The 15296-nt window shown below is 43.0% G+C and overlaps 1 protein-coding gene across 3 annotated transcripts in view; it reads right to left on the bottom strand.

The window, feature by feature from the left end:
- C11H10orf90 (chromosome 11 C10orf90 homolog) overlaps positions 1–15296 on the bottom strand; it is a 244148-nt gene that overhangs the window by 214642 nt on the left and 14210 nt on the right. For all 3 annotated transcript variants that reach the window (XM_021943836.2, XM_021943839.2, XM_021943837.2), the window contains exon 2: positions 4397–4469. In XM_021943836.2, coding sequence (XP_021799528.2) covers positions 4397–4469 — 73 coding nt within the window. The remainder of the gene's footprint in view (positions 1–4396; positions 4470–15296) is intronic.

The raw sequence follows: 15296 nt of genomic DNA, 5'->3' as shown, positions 1-15296 counted from the left end.
CCCCTCTATTTACATTTCCCCTAAATGATTTCCCCAGAAATGGCTGAACCAGACACCTGACTTCCAATCATTGTCAATCCATAGACCAAGTAGTCTCATGGGCAGACAGGTAGCACGGTGACGGGGAAATGTGACAAAGTATTTTTGTAACATGCAGAATGGGGATTTGAAAGGGACTTTCTACCTCTGTCTGATTTTAAAAACAGATGTGAGTTTGGACAGAACAGTCACCCTTCCTACTTTTGTTTTCTCCTTTCGTGTTCAGATCCTATTAATCATAGTAAACTAACCTTTTAAACAGGCCAACAGATTTTAAAGGCCCTGCCAGGAGGACAGTTTAACCACCCTTCCAAGTCCTGGAATTTCCAGTGACTGAGGAAGTGAATAGCTTCATTGTGAAAGTGAAGGATGCAAAAATGAAAATTCAGAGACGACATTCAGTTCCGATTTCCTGCTTGGGCTCTATACAGCCTGTTTGGAACAAATAGCCCACTGATGGAGCTGCTGCTGGAGGCTACCACCCGCATCACTGAAGTTTAGAGCAGCTTCATAAAGATCACAGCATCCAAAAGCACCCTTGTCTAAGAGCAAACCAAGAAATGAGGAAGTGGAAGGACTGTTCCAAAGACAAAATGCTAACTGATGGCAAGGTCAACATGGGCACTACATATCTCAATTGAAAAGACAAAACCCTGACGTCTGCTCTGTGGTTTTCAGGACAGTGCTCCTCTTCCCACCCCACACATGTGGTTCCTCCTGGTTTTGCAGTCTCATCCTCTTCCCAACTCATATCTTCTCTCCCGCTGTAATCTCAGCCATTCTCATGGTTTGTCATACCACCCTCGTGTACACCGTGATGATATCAAGATCTACAATGCTGACCTGCAACCCTGACCTGGCTCCTGATCTCTACGCCATGCTGCCAGCTGCTTCCTGGGCATCTGGAGCAGATGAGGCCATACTGACCTCTCACACATAGAGTTTCTAAACACCACAAACTCAGGATCCTCCCACTAGCACCCTGCTAACCCCATAAACCTCCTGGATCCTGAGTTCCCTACCTAATGAATGACAGCACTGTCTGTCCAGGAACATCTTTAACTTTCCCCTTATCCCAACAGCATGCAAATAATTTGACTAATTTCTAGGGCTCCAAAAGTTCTAGCAACCATAGCCACTGCCCCAGCTAAACCCACATTACCTGCCACCTGGAATATCACAACAGAGTTGTCTTCCTAGTGCTTGGATCAGATAGTGTATTCCAGCAACTTCAAAATATTTCATTGTTCCTCTTTGCCTACCTAACAAATACAGGTAAGAAGGCTGATTTATTTTGGCTTGATGCCATTGAAAAGCTTTCTAACAATCCCCGCTGTGTGAGCATGCCACGGGCTACCTTAAAACAGAGTGAGTCCCCTGTCCCTGGAGTTTACTATGTGGCCAGGCCACTCCTCAGGGGCTTCCACATTCTTGCATGGGGATGATGAAGAGGGGTTTAAAACATCTCAAAGAAGCTGGACAGAAGGACCTCTGTGGCCCCTCCCTAGCTGAAGATCCTATGTGCCTACTTATGCCTTTTGAGACATATGCATGGCCCATGGATTCCTTCTAGAACATTGCCCCACTAGCCCATCACCCCCAGGATTGGGTCTCTGGAAGTTGTGCATCTAATATCTGACCTTGCCTCCTGACTGATGATCGGGTCAGGTGCGCCTGACCCAGCAGTTCCAGGTAAGGGGCCGCACACTCTTGCTGCCAAGGCCCAAGTAGCAACCTTGGTTCCTGTCTTTCTGCAACCCAGTGCCTCATCCTCCCATGAAGTTCACTGGTTTCCTTGCAACAGTTTCCCTTTGTCTACAATAGTGGGTTTCTGGTCTCCAAACCCAGAGTTTGACCTAAAACTCTGTTCTCTGGGTTTCCCAAAGCCACTGAGAGGGCTAAGAAAGACGTCATCCTTGTCCCAGGCCCTTCTGTTGAGCATGGAAACAAGGGCTTTAGTCCTGAGCTAAACTCCCTATGCTTTCCTGAGGGAGAAAGGCCAGCCATGGAGAGCCCAGAGGGCACGGGCGGCTGTTTAGCCCTCCTTTTGTAGAAGAGGTGCAACTGGACTCCCTCCTTGACCAAACCTCAGCCAGGCTCCTCTGGGCCCTCTTCTTGACTAGGCCTCACCCTTGGCCTGTTAAGCCCAGTTTTAGGGTTAGTGAGAATCGCTCTGAGCCCAGGATTAGTGAGTTCCTGCAAAGCCATTTTAGGCAGAATGCCCCCCACCCTTGATGGCTAATCATGTCCGTCTCCCCCACCTTGGATACTAAGTTCCTCTTTGTAATTTTCCATCAGCTGAGTTCCTCGCTCTGCCTTTTGGCCGTAAACCTCCAGCTGCCCTTGCTGTACTCAGAGCTGAGCTTAGTCCTGCGCTGAAGGCTCTCTCTTCCACTGCAGAACTCCAGTAAAATCTGTCTTACCATTTTAAACAAGTGCCCAGTGCAATTTCTCTTAAACAGATGGAAACAACCTTGCGGGAAGACACAGAGAATGTGAGAGGGTGCCTTGGAGAATCAGCCCTGCCGGGAAGCGTGAAACCCATTTAGGTCTGACTCCTTGCCTTCTACTAGAATATACTCAAGGTTTAGGACTGCCTTTAAGTGTCCTTCTGTAATCTGCACTTTGACAATATTGACAGACTAAAAAAAGGATACAAAGCCAAGAGTTCTGTCTCCCTCCCAACCCAGGGTTGCTTAAGCAATTTCCCTGCTGCCTGCACCATTAACCTCTAGCCTCGGGCCAGCATGGAATTGGTTCCTAAGCCATTAAAGTGCTCAGGCCCTCTCCAGTAGGCATCCACTGTGGAAGTGCCCAGTCCTAAGATAAAGAGGACCAAGGTATCCACATTTAAGTCACCAGGTCTCATTGATGTCACAGCCACCTCTGAGTGCTCTGAGGAAAACGTGGCACTCTTCTCAGTGTCCCCAAACTCCCTGTGGGATGCAAGTAGCCAGACATGTTTTGGGAGCCTGCCTTTGCTGTTCAGACCACAGTAAATGTCTGCAGATGGATTCGTGTTCTCACTACAGGCAATTTCTAGGCTAAGTTTTCAAAAAGTTCAAACTAAGTATCTGTCACTACTAAAAAGCTGGAGGTTGGGTGTGGTGGCTCATGCCAGTAATCCCAACACTTTGGGAGGCTGAGGTGAGCAGATCACTTGAACCCAGGAGTTTGAGACCAGGTGAGGCAACATGGCAAGATCCCCTCTCTACCAAAAAAAAAAAAAAAAATAGCTGGGCATGGTGGTGCATGCCCATAGTCCCAGCTACTTGGGAGGCTGAAGTGGGAGGATCCCTTGAGCCCAGGAGTTCAAAGCTGTAGTGAGTCATGATAGCACCACTGCACTCCAGCCTGGGTGACAGAATGAGACCCTGTTTAAAAAAAAAAAAAAAAAAAAAAGAACAAGCTGTAAACCATGCTGCTTCGGGACTTCCAGAAAGGATTAAATATGAAAACTTGTTTCAAGTAGTGTTTTTGTCTTGGGTTGACTGTGTCAGTTATGGAAAGGAATTCAGGTTCCTGATATCTTTGCTATAGGCAGGTGGTGAAGAGAAGACATAAATGTGTCTATGTGTGTGTGCATGTATACATACATGCATATATATCCACATCCACATACATACACACACACACATAATCACATGCACTTTTCATCTGTAGTGGCTCATCTGCCATATTTATAAATTAAAATTAAAATGAGGATTAAAAAATAAAATTGTGACATTAAAGCATTCTTTTAGAATTGAATTTTGCTAGTCTCTGAATGGAAATAGTCTATTAACCCAGTAGTCTTATTACAGTTCCATCAGAACATTGGACTAAATCCGTAGGATTTCGCTCACAAAGGGTGGGGCAGGGGAGCTGGTTTTCACATCATTTATGTTAACAAACTTAATAAAAGTGATGAACTGTAACCATCTCACCTAGTGTTTTTACAGTTTAGTGGCTGAGAATGGAAGCTTTATAAAAATGATTTATGAATGCACATATCCTGCCTATATTTAAATTGCATCCACTTTGTTCTGAGAATATTCGTATTTGTCCCATTACTCATCCCTGGGGGAGCCCTGCTGCATGCTGGCCTGACCCACATGCTCTGCACTCTGCAAGGAGCTCAGGTTCCACAGGTGCCCCTGAAGCCACTGCTGCCCCTGTGACATCTTAGTCTCAAGGCCTGGCTGTTTAAACATTCAAACCAGTTTCAAATCTTGTCAGAGCCACTGAGCTATCATCTCACATTTGGGGGAAAACTAGGCTTAAAAGTACATTCCATTATTAATAAAAATAAAAGAGAGAGAGAGAGTAAATAAAGGCTTGAAAGGGAACCCTGCCTGGGCAGACCCCAGTCGTTTACCTGCATTCGAAAGACTTTCATTTCTTTCCCAGGCAGAATGATCTTTGGGGGATGAGAAGAGTCGACTGTGGATCTAGAAAACAAACAGAAACATTTCCCAATTTCATATTTTGATTTGCCAGATATATAATCTTTAATAATGTACATTTTTTAAAATCAGGAACATCCTGGAATTTCTCAGTTCTCCCAAGAAACAGCTATAGATTGTAATGAGGACGTACTTCCATTTTCTCCTGGGTTACCTCTATCAATGAATAAAACCAATGAATAAAAAGGTTTCTGAGGATTTCAAAATGCACAGGAAGGGAGGGAGGGAGGGAGGAAGGGAAACTAGAAAAATTCAGCCAACATTGATTTTGCCGTGGATTTTGTTAGCAGATCAAGGAACCACATCTAATATTTCTCTTCTAGCCCATCACAGTGCTGAATAGGTGCTGGGCTGAAGCTGGACATTCAATAAATATTGGTAAATTGATTAGCTATGAGCCATCCAATTTCAGGCCTTTAGGACCCAGTGAAAATAAGCAGAATGTGTAGGAAACTATTGTGTTGTCTGCAGGTATGACTGTTTGCTGACTTTTTCTGCCAAAAGATAAAGATTTCTTTTGTAATATTATTCTCAAAGCAGTTTGCTGTGGGTGAGATTTTTGGCTCTGATTTCTGACTTTAATGATACTCCAGATTATCTCATTCCATACTGGGTTTGCCCTATCCCCATCGTCCTTTGGAATATCCTGTGTCCTCGCCCCAAAGCTGGAGAGCAACTGTGCTGATGGTCCTGTCATCATCTTGGCATGACTTGAAGGGGCAACACATTCCTAGAGCATGAGCTGGGCTGTCATCGTGGGCCTCAGTTCATGCCCCAGTCCAGAAGCTGAGTTAAACTTTTTGGTGTTCAGTTCCCATTATCGGCCCCTTCTTACCCCCTGCATCTGGGCAACCATTTCTGGGGTTGCAGTGGAGAATCTGTAGTCAAGCAATTCTTCCATCCCAAGGAGAAGTCTGGCTTCCCCCCGATCCCATAGTGAAAGAGAAAGAATGGGGTGGGACAGGGACCTTGCCTGAGCTGAGATCCACAGAGTTATTTGCTACCATCTCTGCCCCTCCTCATGGCCCAACTCAGCCACCACCAATCAGTCATGTGATTATTAATTGTAATAAGTGCTGAAAATTATTGAGACTTCACATATACTGGTTATGTATGCTCAGTGCTTTACATATATCCTCTCATTGAATTCTCCCAACTCTCAGAAAGATATGCTACTTTTAGCTCCACCGTGAAAGCTCAGAAAGCTAAGGCTTCAGTTTAGTAACAGGCCAAGGTCACCCAGCTGGATGTGATGGAGCCAGGAAATCAGATCGGGCCAGTTAGACCCAACACGCTAGCTTTTAGCCCGTGTGTTCCAAATGTTGTTGTTGTTACTAAGTGCTGTGGTCTAAATGTGTCCCCCAAAATTCATGTGTTGGCAACTTCATCCCCAATGCAACAGTGTTGAGGGTGGGGCCTAGCAGGAGGTATTTAAGTCATGAGGGCTCTGCCTCATGAATGAATCAATGCTGCTGTTTTTAAAATGACTTATAGGAGTGGGCTTGCTCTCTTCTGCTCCTCTGCCTTGGTGGTTTTTTTTTTTTTTTTTAAATCAGGAACATCCTGGAATTTCTTCATTCTCCCAAGAAACAACTATAGATTGTAATGAGGATGTACTTCCATTTTCTCCTGGGTTACCTCTACCAGTGAATAAAAGGAAGGTGTTTGAGGATTTCAAAATGCACAGGAAGGGAAGGAGGGAGGAAGAAGCAAGAAGGCTCTTACCAGATGCAAGTACCTTGATCTTGGACTGCCCAGCCTCCAGAACTGTGAGAAGCAAATTTCTGCTCTTTATAAATTACACAATCTCAGATGGTCTGTTATAGCAGCACAAAGAAGACTAAGACACTAAGTATCATTATTTGGCTATTTGACTATACCTGGCTATACTTATATAGCCATTATACTTCTATATATCCTTTTCTCAGACTTAGCATAGATGCATCATGGGAAATACTGGATAATGCATAAAAATTTTCAGGGAAGGAAATAAAAGTGCTGCAACATTGTATATGGGGCTGGAAAATAATTTAAATCTTAAGTCTGTCAGAAGCAGCAAGTTATCTCTCCAGTGCTTCACACCAGTCAGGTAGATCTGGAGGCTGTTTTGGAGGTGGAGGGATGCAGAGAGAAACTGGCATAGAGGAAATTTTAAGCTTCTTCTCTCCTGGGTTGTGGTCTTGTGTGGTTCTTTCAAGAACGATTGTTATGCATATTTTTAATGTAACTCTATCAAGTCTAGCAAGTTAATTAACCTGGAATGTGACAACACAGAATTAATTTTCACTTGAAAATCTCCTGATGCACCATGCAATTGTTAGTCAAGAGCCCCAGCCTTGCCATTAAGTAACAAACACTGAAGTGCTTCAGTTTGGATCACATATGATCTCTCTCTCTCTCTCTCTGTCTCTCTCTCTCGACTCAGCAATTCACAATGGATGGCAAATTGACTAAGACCCACAGCCTTCTGCAAATGCCTGGCTTCTCCAAAGCCTAGAACCATGTTCCACAGGCTGTGGGCACTATTGATTCAAGAATTTTCAACAATGGGGTGATTCAGGAACTTCTTTCATCAGCTGGACCCCGGGTCTCAGCCCCATCACAACATCCTGGAAAGACCTGCCGTGGTCTCTACTTTCTGCTGGTTTCTCACTGTAATCCTTTCACGCAGAAGAGCAACACTTTCCATTGCCATTAGGGTAAAGTATGATGAGGGCCCTGATGGTGCCCCTGCTCATCTCTGTGACATCACTCACTGGGCACCTCTTTCCTGCCACACACTCTATGAGCTCCCCTCGTCCCCTCGATTGGTTAAACGCTCACCCACCACAGGGCCCTAGCACGCGTTGTCCTATTTGCATAACACGTCTCCCTGGTCCTTCTGAAGCTCGGCTCACATGAGCTGCCCACAGGATTGTCTCTCCTGACATTACCTTCAAACCAAAATCAGGTTTCTGATGTACAAGCTCCTGCAGAAGCATTCCTTTTCCTTCAGAGCACTTGCCTCGGTTTGTAAATACACATTGATGCATGTGAATCTACAACTGACATCTGCATCTTCCCTCAACCATAACCCCAGTGAGAAGAAAGTTGTTGGCCTTGCTTGCTAATGGATTCCTCCTCGCCCAACCAGGTCTGCCTCACCCTGAGACCTAGAGGTTGCTGGGAGCAGGACCTACCTGTATATCTCTGGTGTTCAGCACCATGGTGGGTGTTAATGAGAAACGCAGTGGATGTTTGCAGAAGAAAGAAGAGGAGAAAAGATGGAAGGAAGGAAGTAGTAAGGGAAAAGGTAGAGAGGGAGCTTGGGAGGGAGTGGGGACATAGGGGAAGAGGAAAACAGGGGAGGGGAGGGGAGAGGGAGGGAAAGGGCGGAGTTCCTGATCAAGGTTAGGAGTTAACAGGAGACACCAGCCTCTGGCCTGCAATGCCTGGGATTTATGTGGCACTCTTTCTACACGTGGAAATATTTTCCCCAATAAACCAAAGGTTGACTCCAATTTTTACTGTTTACTACTCTGAGGGAGAACCTGATCAGCCTTCACTATTTCATGAGTGATCATTAAGTGACTCCTAACTCAGTCCTTTCAAGACTGTGTCTCCCTTAAGTCTCTGAAGCCATTAGGGTGTTATTTAGTGAATGGAAACAGTTTACCAAAGCCACACAATGGGAAAAAGATTTAAGAACCATTTCTCACCTCTGTTCCCAGTGACTCATGGGCCTGATTTAAGCCTGGGATCACGTGAGGAGCTATCATTGTATGAGGGCAATTAATCCTCACAGGATCGTTCTGACAACTCTGTGACAGAGGCATGATCACTATTATTTCCACTTTACGGAAAGTGAGGCACAAAGAGGGTAAGCAACTTGCCCAAAGTCACACCCTCCTAATAATTGAGTAAAGGACCCCAAATTGGAACCCATGCTATTAGAATCAGTCCTAGGGAATAGAAAACTAAGATTAGGATCAAGTACCGTAAGAAAATAATGACTTTCCTTGATAGAGTGGAATGCCCCAGCTTGCAAAGCTCTGATACTCACATGACTTCATTTTAACTCTCTGAAGTCCCTGAAAGGTGGTGGCTAGGACACATAGATTTTTAAATATATATATAACAAAACTCAGGCCCAGAAAGGATAAGAAACCTAAGTGTCCAAGAACAAGAAAATGGTGGCTCTGTCACCTACACCAGCCCTCCTGACCCTGGTCCAGCCTTCCTTCCACCACCCCCCGCCACACCACCGGCCACTTCACAGGTACAACCCTGCCAGACCTGCCCTGCAGAAATTCTGTGGTCAAGCCTGGTATCTGCTAAGACAATAGTAACATCAACATCACATTGATCTATGAATTCCATCCATAGCCAGAAGCAGTGCTCCCATGAGCTCTGACTAAACATTGTAGGTGCCATAATAGTAGAACCTTCCGTTTATGTAAGACTAAATGCTTTACAAAGCAACTCCTACATTCTCTCACTTGTTCTCCCAAATCCTGCCATCATAGCTGGGCTCAAATGAGTGAATATTTTACTGTTTTTGTTGTTTCCTGACTCTCCCTTCGAGATATCCAAGTACTCACCATGGATCCATAGACCCTAATCTGCAATGCTAACATGCATAAAGCTCTGTAGTCTGAGAGTTTTTCTCCCTCGGTTTGTAGCAAACTATTCTGAGAGCAAAACCTTACCTGAACTAACCTAAGGCTATTTATGATATTAATTTATTCCATTGAGTGTGAATATTCATACATGTTATTAATTAAGCTTAATTACAGAGTTCTCCCTCAGATCCTGATGGAGTTGTTGCACAATATTATCTTTTTAAAATCCAAAAAAAAATTTACTGTTGAATCACATCTGATCCCAAAAGTTTGGGATGGAGGATTGTCAATGAGTACTGTGGACATTTGATGAATATTCATCACCGGCTTCTGGGTGAGGGTTTTCCATATACCCCCTCATCCAGTCCTAATTTATCTCAACCTCCATTTGGCAGACATTCTCCTGCATTTAATAGACAGGGACACTGAGGTATGGAGAGATTGGGTAATTTGCTCTTGGTCACGGAGGTACTAAATGCCAGAGCCACGATTCAGCAGCATTTTTAACTCCTACACCAAGTGCTTAGGCCTTCCCTTCTCCAACTAGAATGCAATGTATGTGCATGCACGTGTGTGTGTGCATGTGTGTGTGTATGTAGGGGTGGTTGGGGTAGGTAGAGATGGCTTCTGAGCTTTGTACAGCATTAAGCAAGCAGAACAGGGACAGAAACATTATACACAGCAGGAAAGAAGAGAGGGGAGAAAACAGCTGAGGATTTCCCAGGGTCTACACAGAACCCTGCTGCCAGTACCCTCCTCCACTAACTTTGCCTCTCTGGACATGTGCGTGGTTTGCAGAGAAAACAGAGGAGACATCCCAAGTCTACTTGGATCCCAAGGAGACAAAGACCAAAGGTGGATTTTTGGCTGCATCTTCCCTTTAAGATAAAGATAGACATTATTGGAGTCCAAAGAAAAGAGGACTATCTCTTTTCAGCATCTGAATGTCTCCTCCAAGGGATGTAGGAGGTTCCACTAGAGGGCAGACAGCACGTGCGATGGATGGTTCCAGGTTGGACTGCTGATTTGTTGGTGAGCACAGACTCTAGTGGGGATGGTATGATATATACTCTCTACTGCTAATCTAGATGCAAGATTGATCTTTGCCAGCGTTGCATGTTTTTATTCAATCTTCTGAACTCTTCTGCAACCATAATTAATGTCAGATCAGTTTATGGATCAACAGTGTATTTTCTGGTTAATGCAACCCTGCACCTATAATAACAAAACTGAGATATATCGCTCTACCATGATTCCCTGTTCATGCTTCATCTCTTCATGTTTACATCTGGTTTAACTTTTTCTAATCTAAAATAAATCAGCATGAAAAGCATTAGATTTTTCATTTAGATTCTCAATTGCCTTTTATTACCGAGATAATATCCCTTATCTGATTGCAAATGGTAGGATTGTTCCCTTGTTAGGATCTGAATGAGGATGCCGCAGTTCAATCTATCTGTCTCTCCTTGTTTCTCCTTCACTTTTGTTTTCAAGGTGGTGGCTGGTGGGGTTCTGATTTGAAAATGAGATGAATCAGGATGTAAAGTGGATATATTATTCCTACTATTTCTGCTCTTGGAGGCACATGGAGGAAGACAACCTCCCCTGGCTGTCTAACGAGATGTGGTCTGCAGAGCGTTCACTCTTCATTTTCCCACCAGGTGACTTCAGCTCCCTGTGTGTTTGCAGGTATAAGTGAGAGCAGCAAGGACGAAGCACTTGGCTGGAGATTTCTATGCAAACATCAGCCATGAGGGGAGAATGACACTAAAATATAGGCATGTTAATTACCCAGTTACCAAGTCAGATTTAGCTGAATTATTTTGTATATGAAAGAGGTAGATTTCCCTGGATTCGTTAAGTATTCCTTTCAGCATGTTCTATTATGTTTCTTATCATTTGTAACATTTTCTCCTTATAGGCATACCTCAGAGATATTGGGGGTTCGGTTGCTGACCACCACAATAAAGCAGATATCACAATAAAGCAAACCACATGAATTTTTTGGCTTCCCAGGTCATAGAAATGTTGTTTACACTATATTGTACTCTATTAAAGGTGTATTATGTCAAAAACATGTACATACCTTAATTTTAAAATACTTATTGCTAAAACAAAAATTCTAATCATCTGAGCCTTCAACAAGTTGCAATCTTTTTGCTGGTAGAGGGTCTTGCCTTGGTGTTGACAGCTGCCAGCTGATCAGGGTGGTGGTTGCTAAAGGCTGGAGTGGCGGTCGCAATTCCTTAAAATAGGACAACAATGAAGTCTGCTGCATCAATTGACTCTTCCTTTCATGAAACAGTTCTCTGTAGCATGTGACATTGTTTGGAGGCATTTCACCTGCAGTAGAACTTCTTTCAACTTTGGAGGTAATCCCCTCAAACCTCGCCACTGCTCTATCAACAAGTTTATAGAATATTCTAAGTCCTTTGTTGTCATTTCAACAATGTCCATAGAATCTTCACCAGGAATAGTTCCATCTCAAGAAACAATTTTCTTTGTTGCTTCATAAGAAGTGACTTCTCATCCATTAAAGTTTTATCATGAGATTACGGCAATTCAGTCACATCTTCAGGCTCCACTTTTAATTCAAGCTGTCTTGCTATTTCTACAACATCTTCAGTTACTTCCTCCACTGAAGTCTCGAACCCCTCAAAGTCATCCATGAGGGTTGGAATCAACTTCTTCCAAACTCCTGCTAATGTGCTATTTTGACCTCCTTTCATGGATCATGAATGTTCCTAATGGCATCTAGAATGGTGAATCTTTTCCAGAAGGTTATCAATTTACTTTGCTCAGATTCATCAGCAGAATCACTCTCTATGGCAGCTATAGCCTTAGGAAATGTATTTCTGAAATAATAAGGCTTGAATGTTGAAATTACTTCTTGATCTATGGGCTGCAAAATGGATGCTGTGTTAAACATGAAAACAACATTAATCTTCTTGTACATTTCCATTAGAGCTCTTGGGTGACCAGGTACATTGTCAATGAGCAATAATATTTTGAAAGGAATCTTTTTTTTTTTTTTCCTAAGCAGCAGGTCTTAACAGTGGGCTTAAAACAGTCAATAAACCATGCTGTAAATAGCTTTGCTGTTATGCAGGCTTTGTTCTTCCATTTATAGAGCACAGACAGAGTAGGTTCAGCATTATTCTTAACGGTCCTCGGATGTTCACAACGGGAAATGAGCATTGGCTTCAACTTAAGTCACCAACTTCATTATCCTTAACAAGAGAGTCAGCCTGTCCTGTGAAGCCAGGCATTAACTTTACCTCCCTAACTATGAAAGTCCTAGAAGGCATCGTCTTCCAGTAGAAGGCTGTTTAGTCTCCATTGAAAATCTGTTGTTTATCCACCTTCATCAGTTATTTTTTGGATAACTTGCAGCAGCTTCTACATCAGCGTTTGCTGCTTCACCGTGCACTTTGATATTACAGAGACAGCTTATTTCTTTAAACCTCATAAACCAACCTCTGCTAGCTTCAAACTTCTTTTCTGTATCTTCCTCACCTCTCTCAGCCTTCATAGAATTATGGCTGGATTAGGCTTTGGCTTAAGGGAATGTTGTGGCTGGATTGATCTTCTATCCAGACCACTCAAACTTTCTCCATATCAGCAATAAAGCTGTTTTACTTTCTTATCAACTGGAGTAGCACTTTTAATTTCCTTCAAGAATTTTTTTCCTTTGCATCCACAACTTGGCTAACTGTTTGGTGCAAGAGGCCCGGCTTTCAGCCTGACTGGGCTGTTGACATGTCTTCCTCACTAGACGAAGCTTAATCATCTCTACTAATCATTTCTAGGCATAATCATTTCTAGCTTTTGATTTAAAGCAAGAGATGTGAACGCTTCGTTTCACTTTTACACTCAGAGGCCATTGTAGGCTTAATTAGCCTAATTTTCATACTTTTGTAGCTCAGGAAATAGGTAGCACTTGAGAGGTGAGGGGAAAACTAGCTGTTGGAGCAGTTTCTTGATTAAGTTTGGCATCTTTTTCTGGGTGCAATTTGTGGCACCTCAAGACAATTACAATAGTAATATGAGCCCAGGCGCGGTGGCTCACGCCTGTAATCTCAGCACTTTGGGAGGCTGAGGTGGGTGGATCATGAGGTCAGGAGATTGAGACCATCCTGGCCAACACAGTGAAACCTCATCTCTACTAAAATACAAAAATTAGCTAGACCTGATTGGCACGTGCCTATAGTCCCAACTACTGGGAGGCTGAGGTAGGGAATCGCTTGAACCAGGCGGAGGTTGCAGATGGGCTGAGATGGGTGCCACTGCACTCCAGCCAGCTGACAGAGCAAGACTCTGTCTCAAAAAAAAAAAAAAAAAAAAAGTAATATGAAAGATCATTGATCACAGATGACCATAACAGATATAATAATGAAAAAGTTTGAAATATTGAGAGAATTTCTAAAATGTGGCACAGAGACATCCAGTGAGCACGTGCTTTTGGAAAAGCAGCACAGCTAGACTTGCCCAATACAACTGCCACAAACCTTCAACTTGTAAAGTACGTGATATCTGCAATTACAATAAAGGAAAGCGCAATAGAATGAGCTGTACTTGACAATGTGAGCTGATGATTCTAGAACTGAGTCCATTTCTCATTCCGTGTGGAAACGTCTTTCTCCAGGAATTGTTTACCACCACTTCCTGCTTTCCCCCAATGAGAGTCCTGAGCAGTTGGAAATACTTTGAAATCAAATACACTGAAGTTACTCTGACTTTGGAACACCTCAGAAAATTCTGAGAATTCAATAGCTCACTTGACCCTTTAACTTTTAACTCAATTGTTGTCTTTCTTCTTTCAAAGCCACAGAAACAAAACAAAACAAAACAAAACAAAACAAAAAACAAGAAGAACAAAGGCATTTCCAGCTCCCTGGCTCACCTGTTTGATGACACGCCTGTCCTGGGCCTGCGGGGGGGAAAGGCCTTCAGATTTGGTATATTTTACACTGGTGATTGATTTCTGTGATTTTTTTTCACCCAGACTGACAGAAAGTAATGTAAAAGGAGTGCTTTTTGTGGCTGACTTTCACACCTTCTCAGAATTAGGGGAAATGATAACTTCTGCTTATTGAACACTAGCAAAATTTGGCCCTTAATGGCTTTATAACAGAAAAATCGTAGCAGCCACACCATGGAGTGCTTACCAAGGGCCAGGCACCATTCCAAATGCTTCATAGGCATTATGTAATCTCCATGGCAACTCCCAAAGGAAGGCACTACTGTAATCCCATTCTAAAGGCAAAGAAATGTTATTAATAATAACATCAATAATGATGTGATCACTGACTTTTTGGTCTCTTATTATGAGCCAAGGGTTTCCCTAAGTGCTTGTCATACACAACTTACTCAAGCCTCAAAGCAGCACAAGAGGAAGGTACTCTTGGTAACTCCATTTTACATATGAGGCGACTGATACTGAGGCAACTGAGAGTCCATGAAAAATTGAAGAGTTAATGAATGGAAGAGTCGGGATTCATATCCAAGTTCACCTGATCAAGGCCAAGCCCTTGCTCCTCTGCTGCCTCAGTAGAACATCATTTCTTTAATTAAGATGCTAGAAGTTGTAACCGAAATTTATCACGGCCACACAATACTACGTACTTCAGGATTTCAGCTACAAGACATTTCAGAACAAGCAACACTATAGCTATAGAGAGCAGACGGGCGACTGCCAGGGACTGGGCTGGGAAAGGCATTGAGTACAAAGGGCACAGGAGACTTTTTGGCTTGTGGAAATGGCCTATGTCACAATTTGGTACTGGTGTTCAACTGTATCCATTTGTCACAACAAAATGAACTGTATGCTTCAAAAACGTATGAGTAATCATGTATGTAAATTATGTTTTAATAAGGCTGATTTTTAACAAATATATTGTGAATAAACTTCCATTTAGCTTAGAATTTCAATTCAACAAACATATAACTAGTACGGGAAATAGGACATGCACCCTGACCTCAGGGATCTCACTGTCTTAACGAAAGAATCTGCAACTGACAACTGTCCTAGGCATTCATACTTCGTGTTCTGTAAACACAGGTAAGTGCAGGGCCAGCTTCATGGGTGTGAGACCTGTGAATCTGCATAGGGGCCAGTACACTGAATTGCCACATGCTCAGTTTAATGTCATTATTTTGAATTTTTTTTTAATTGTGGTAAAATATACACAACATAAAATTAACCATTTAA

The sequence above is a fragment of the Papio anubis genome, chromosome 11 (genome assembly GCF_008728515.1).
Source record: "Papio anubis isolate 15944 chromosome 11, Panubis1.0, whole genome shotgun sequence".
NCBI classification, from domain to species: Eukaryota; Metazoa; Chordata; class Mammalia; order Primates; family Cercopithecidae; genus Papio; species Papio anubis.
Note: the sequence above shows the minus strand (reverse complement) of the source record. Positions and strands in the feature narration are given on the sequence as shown.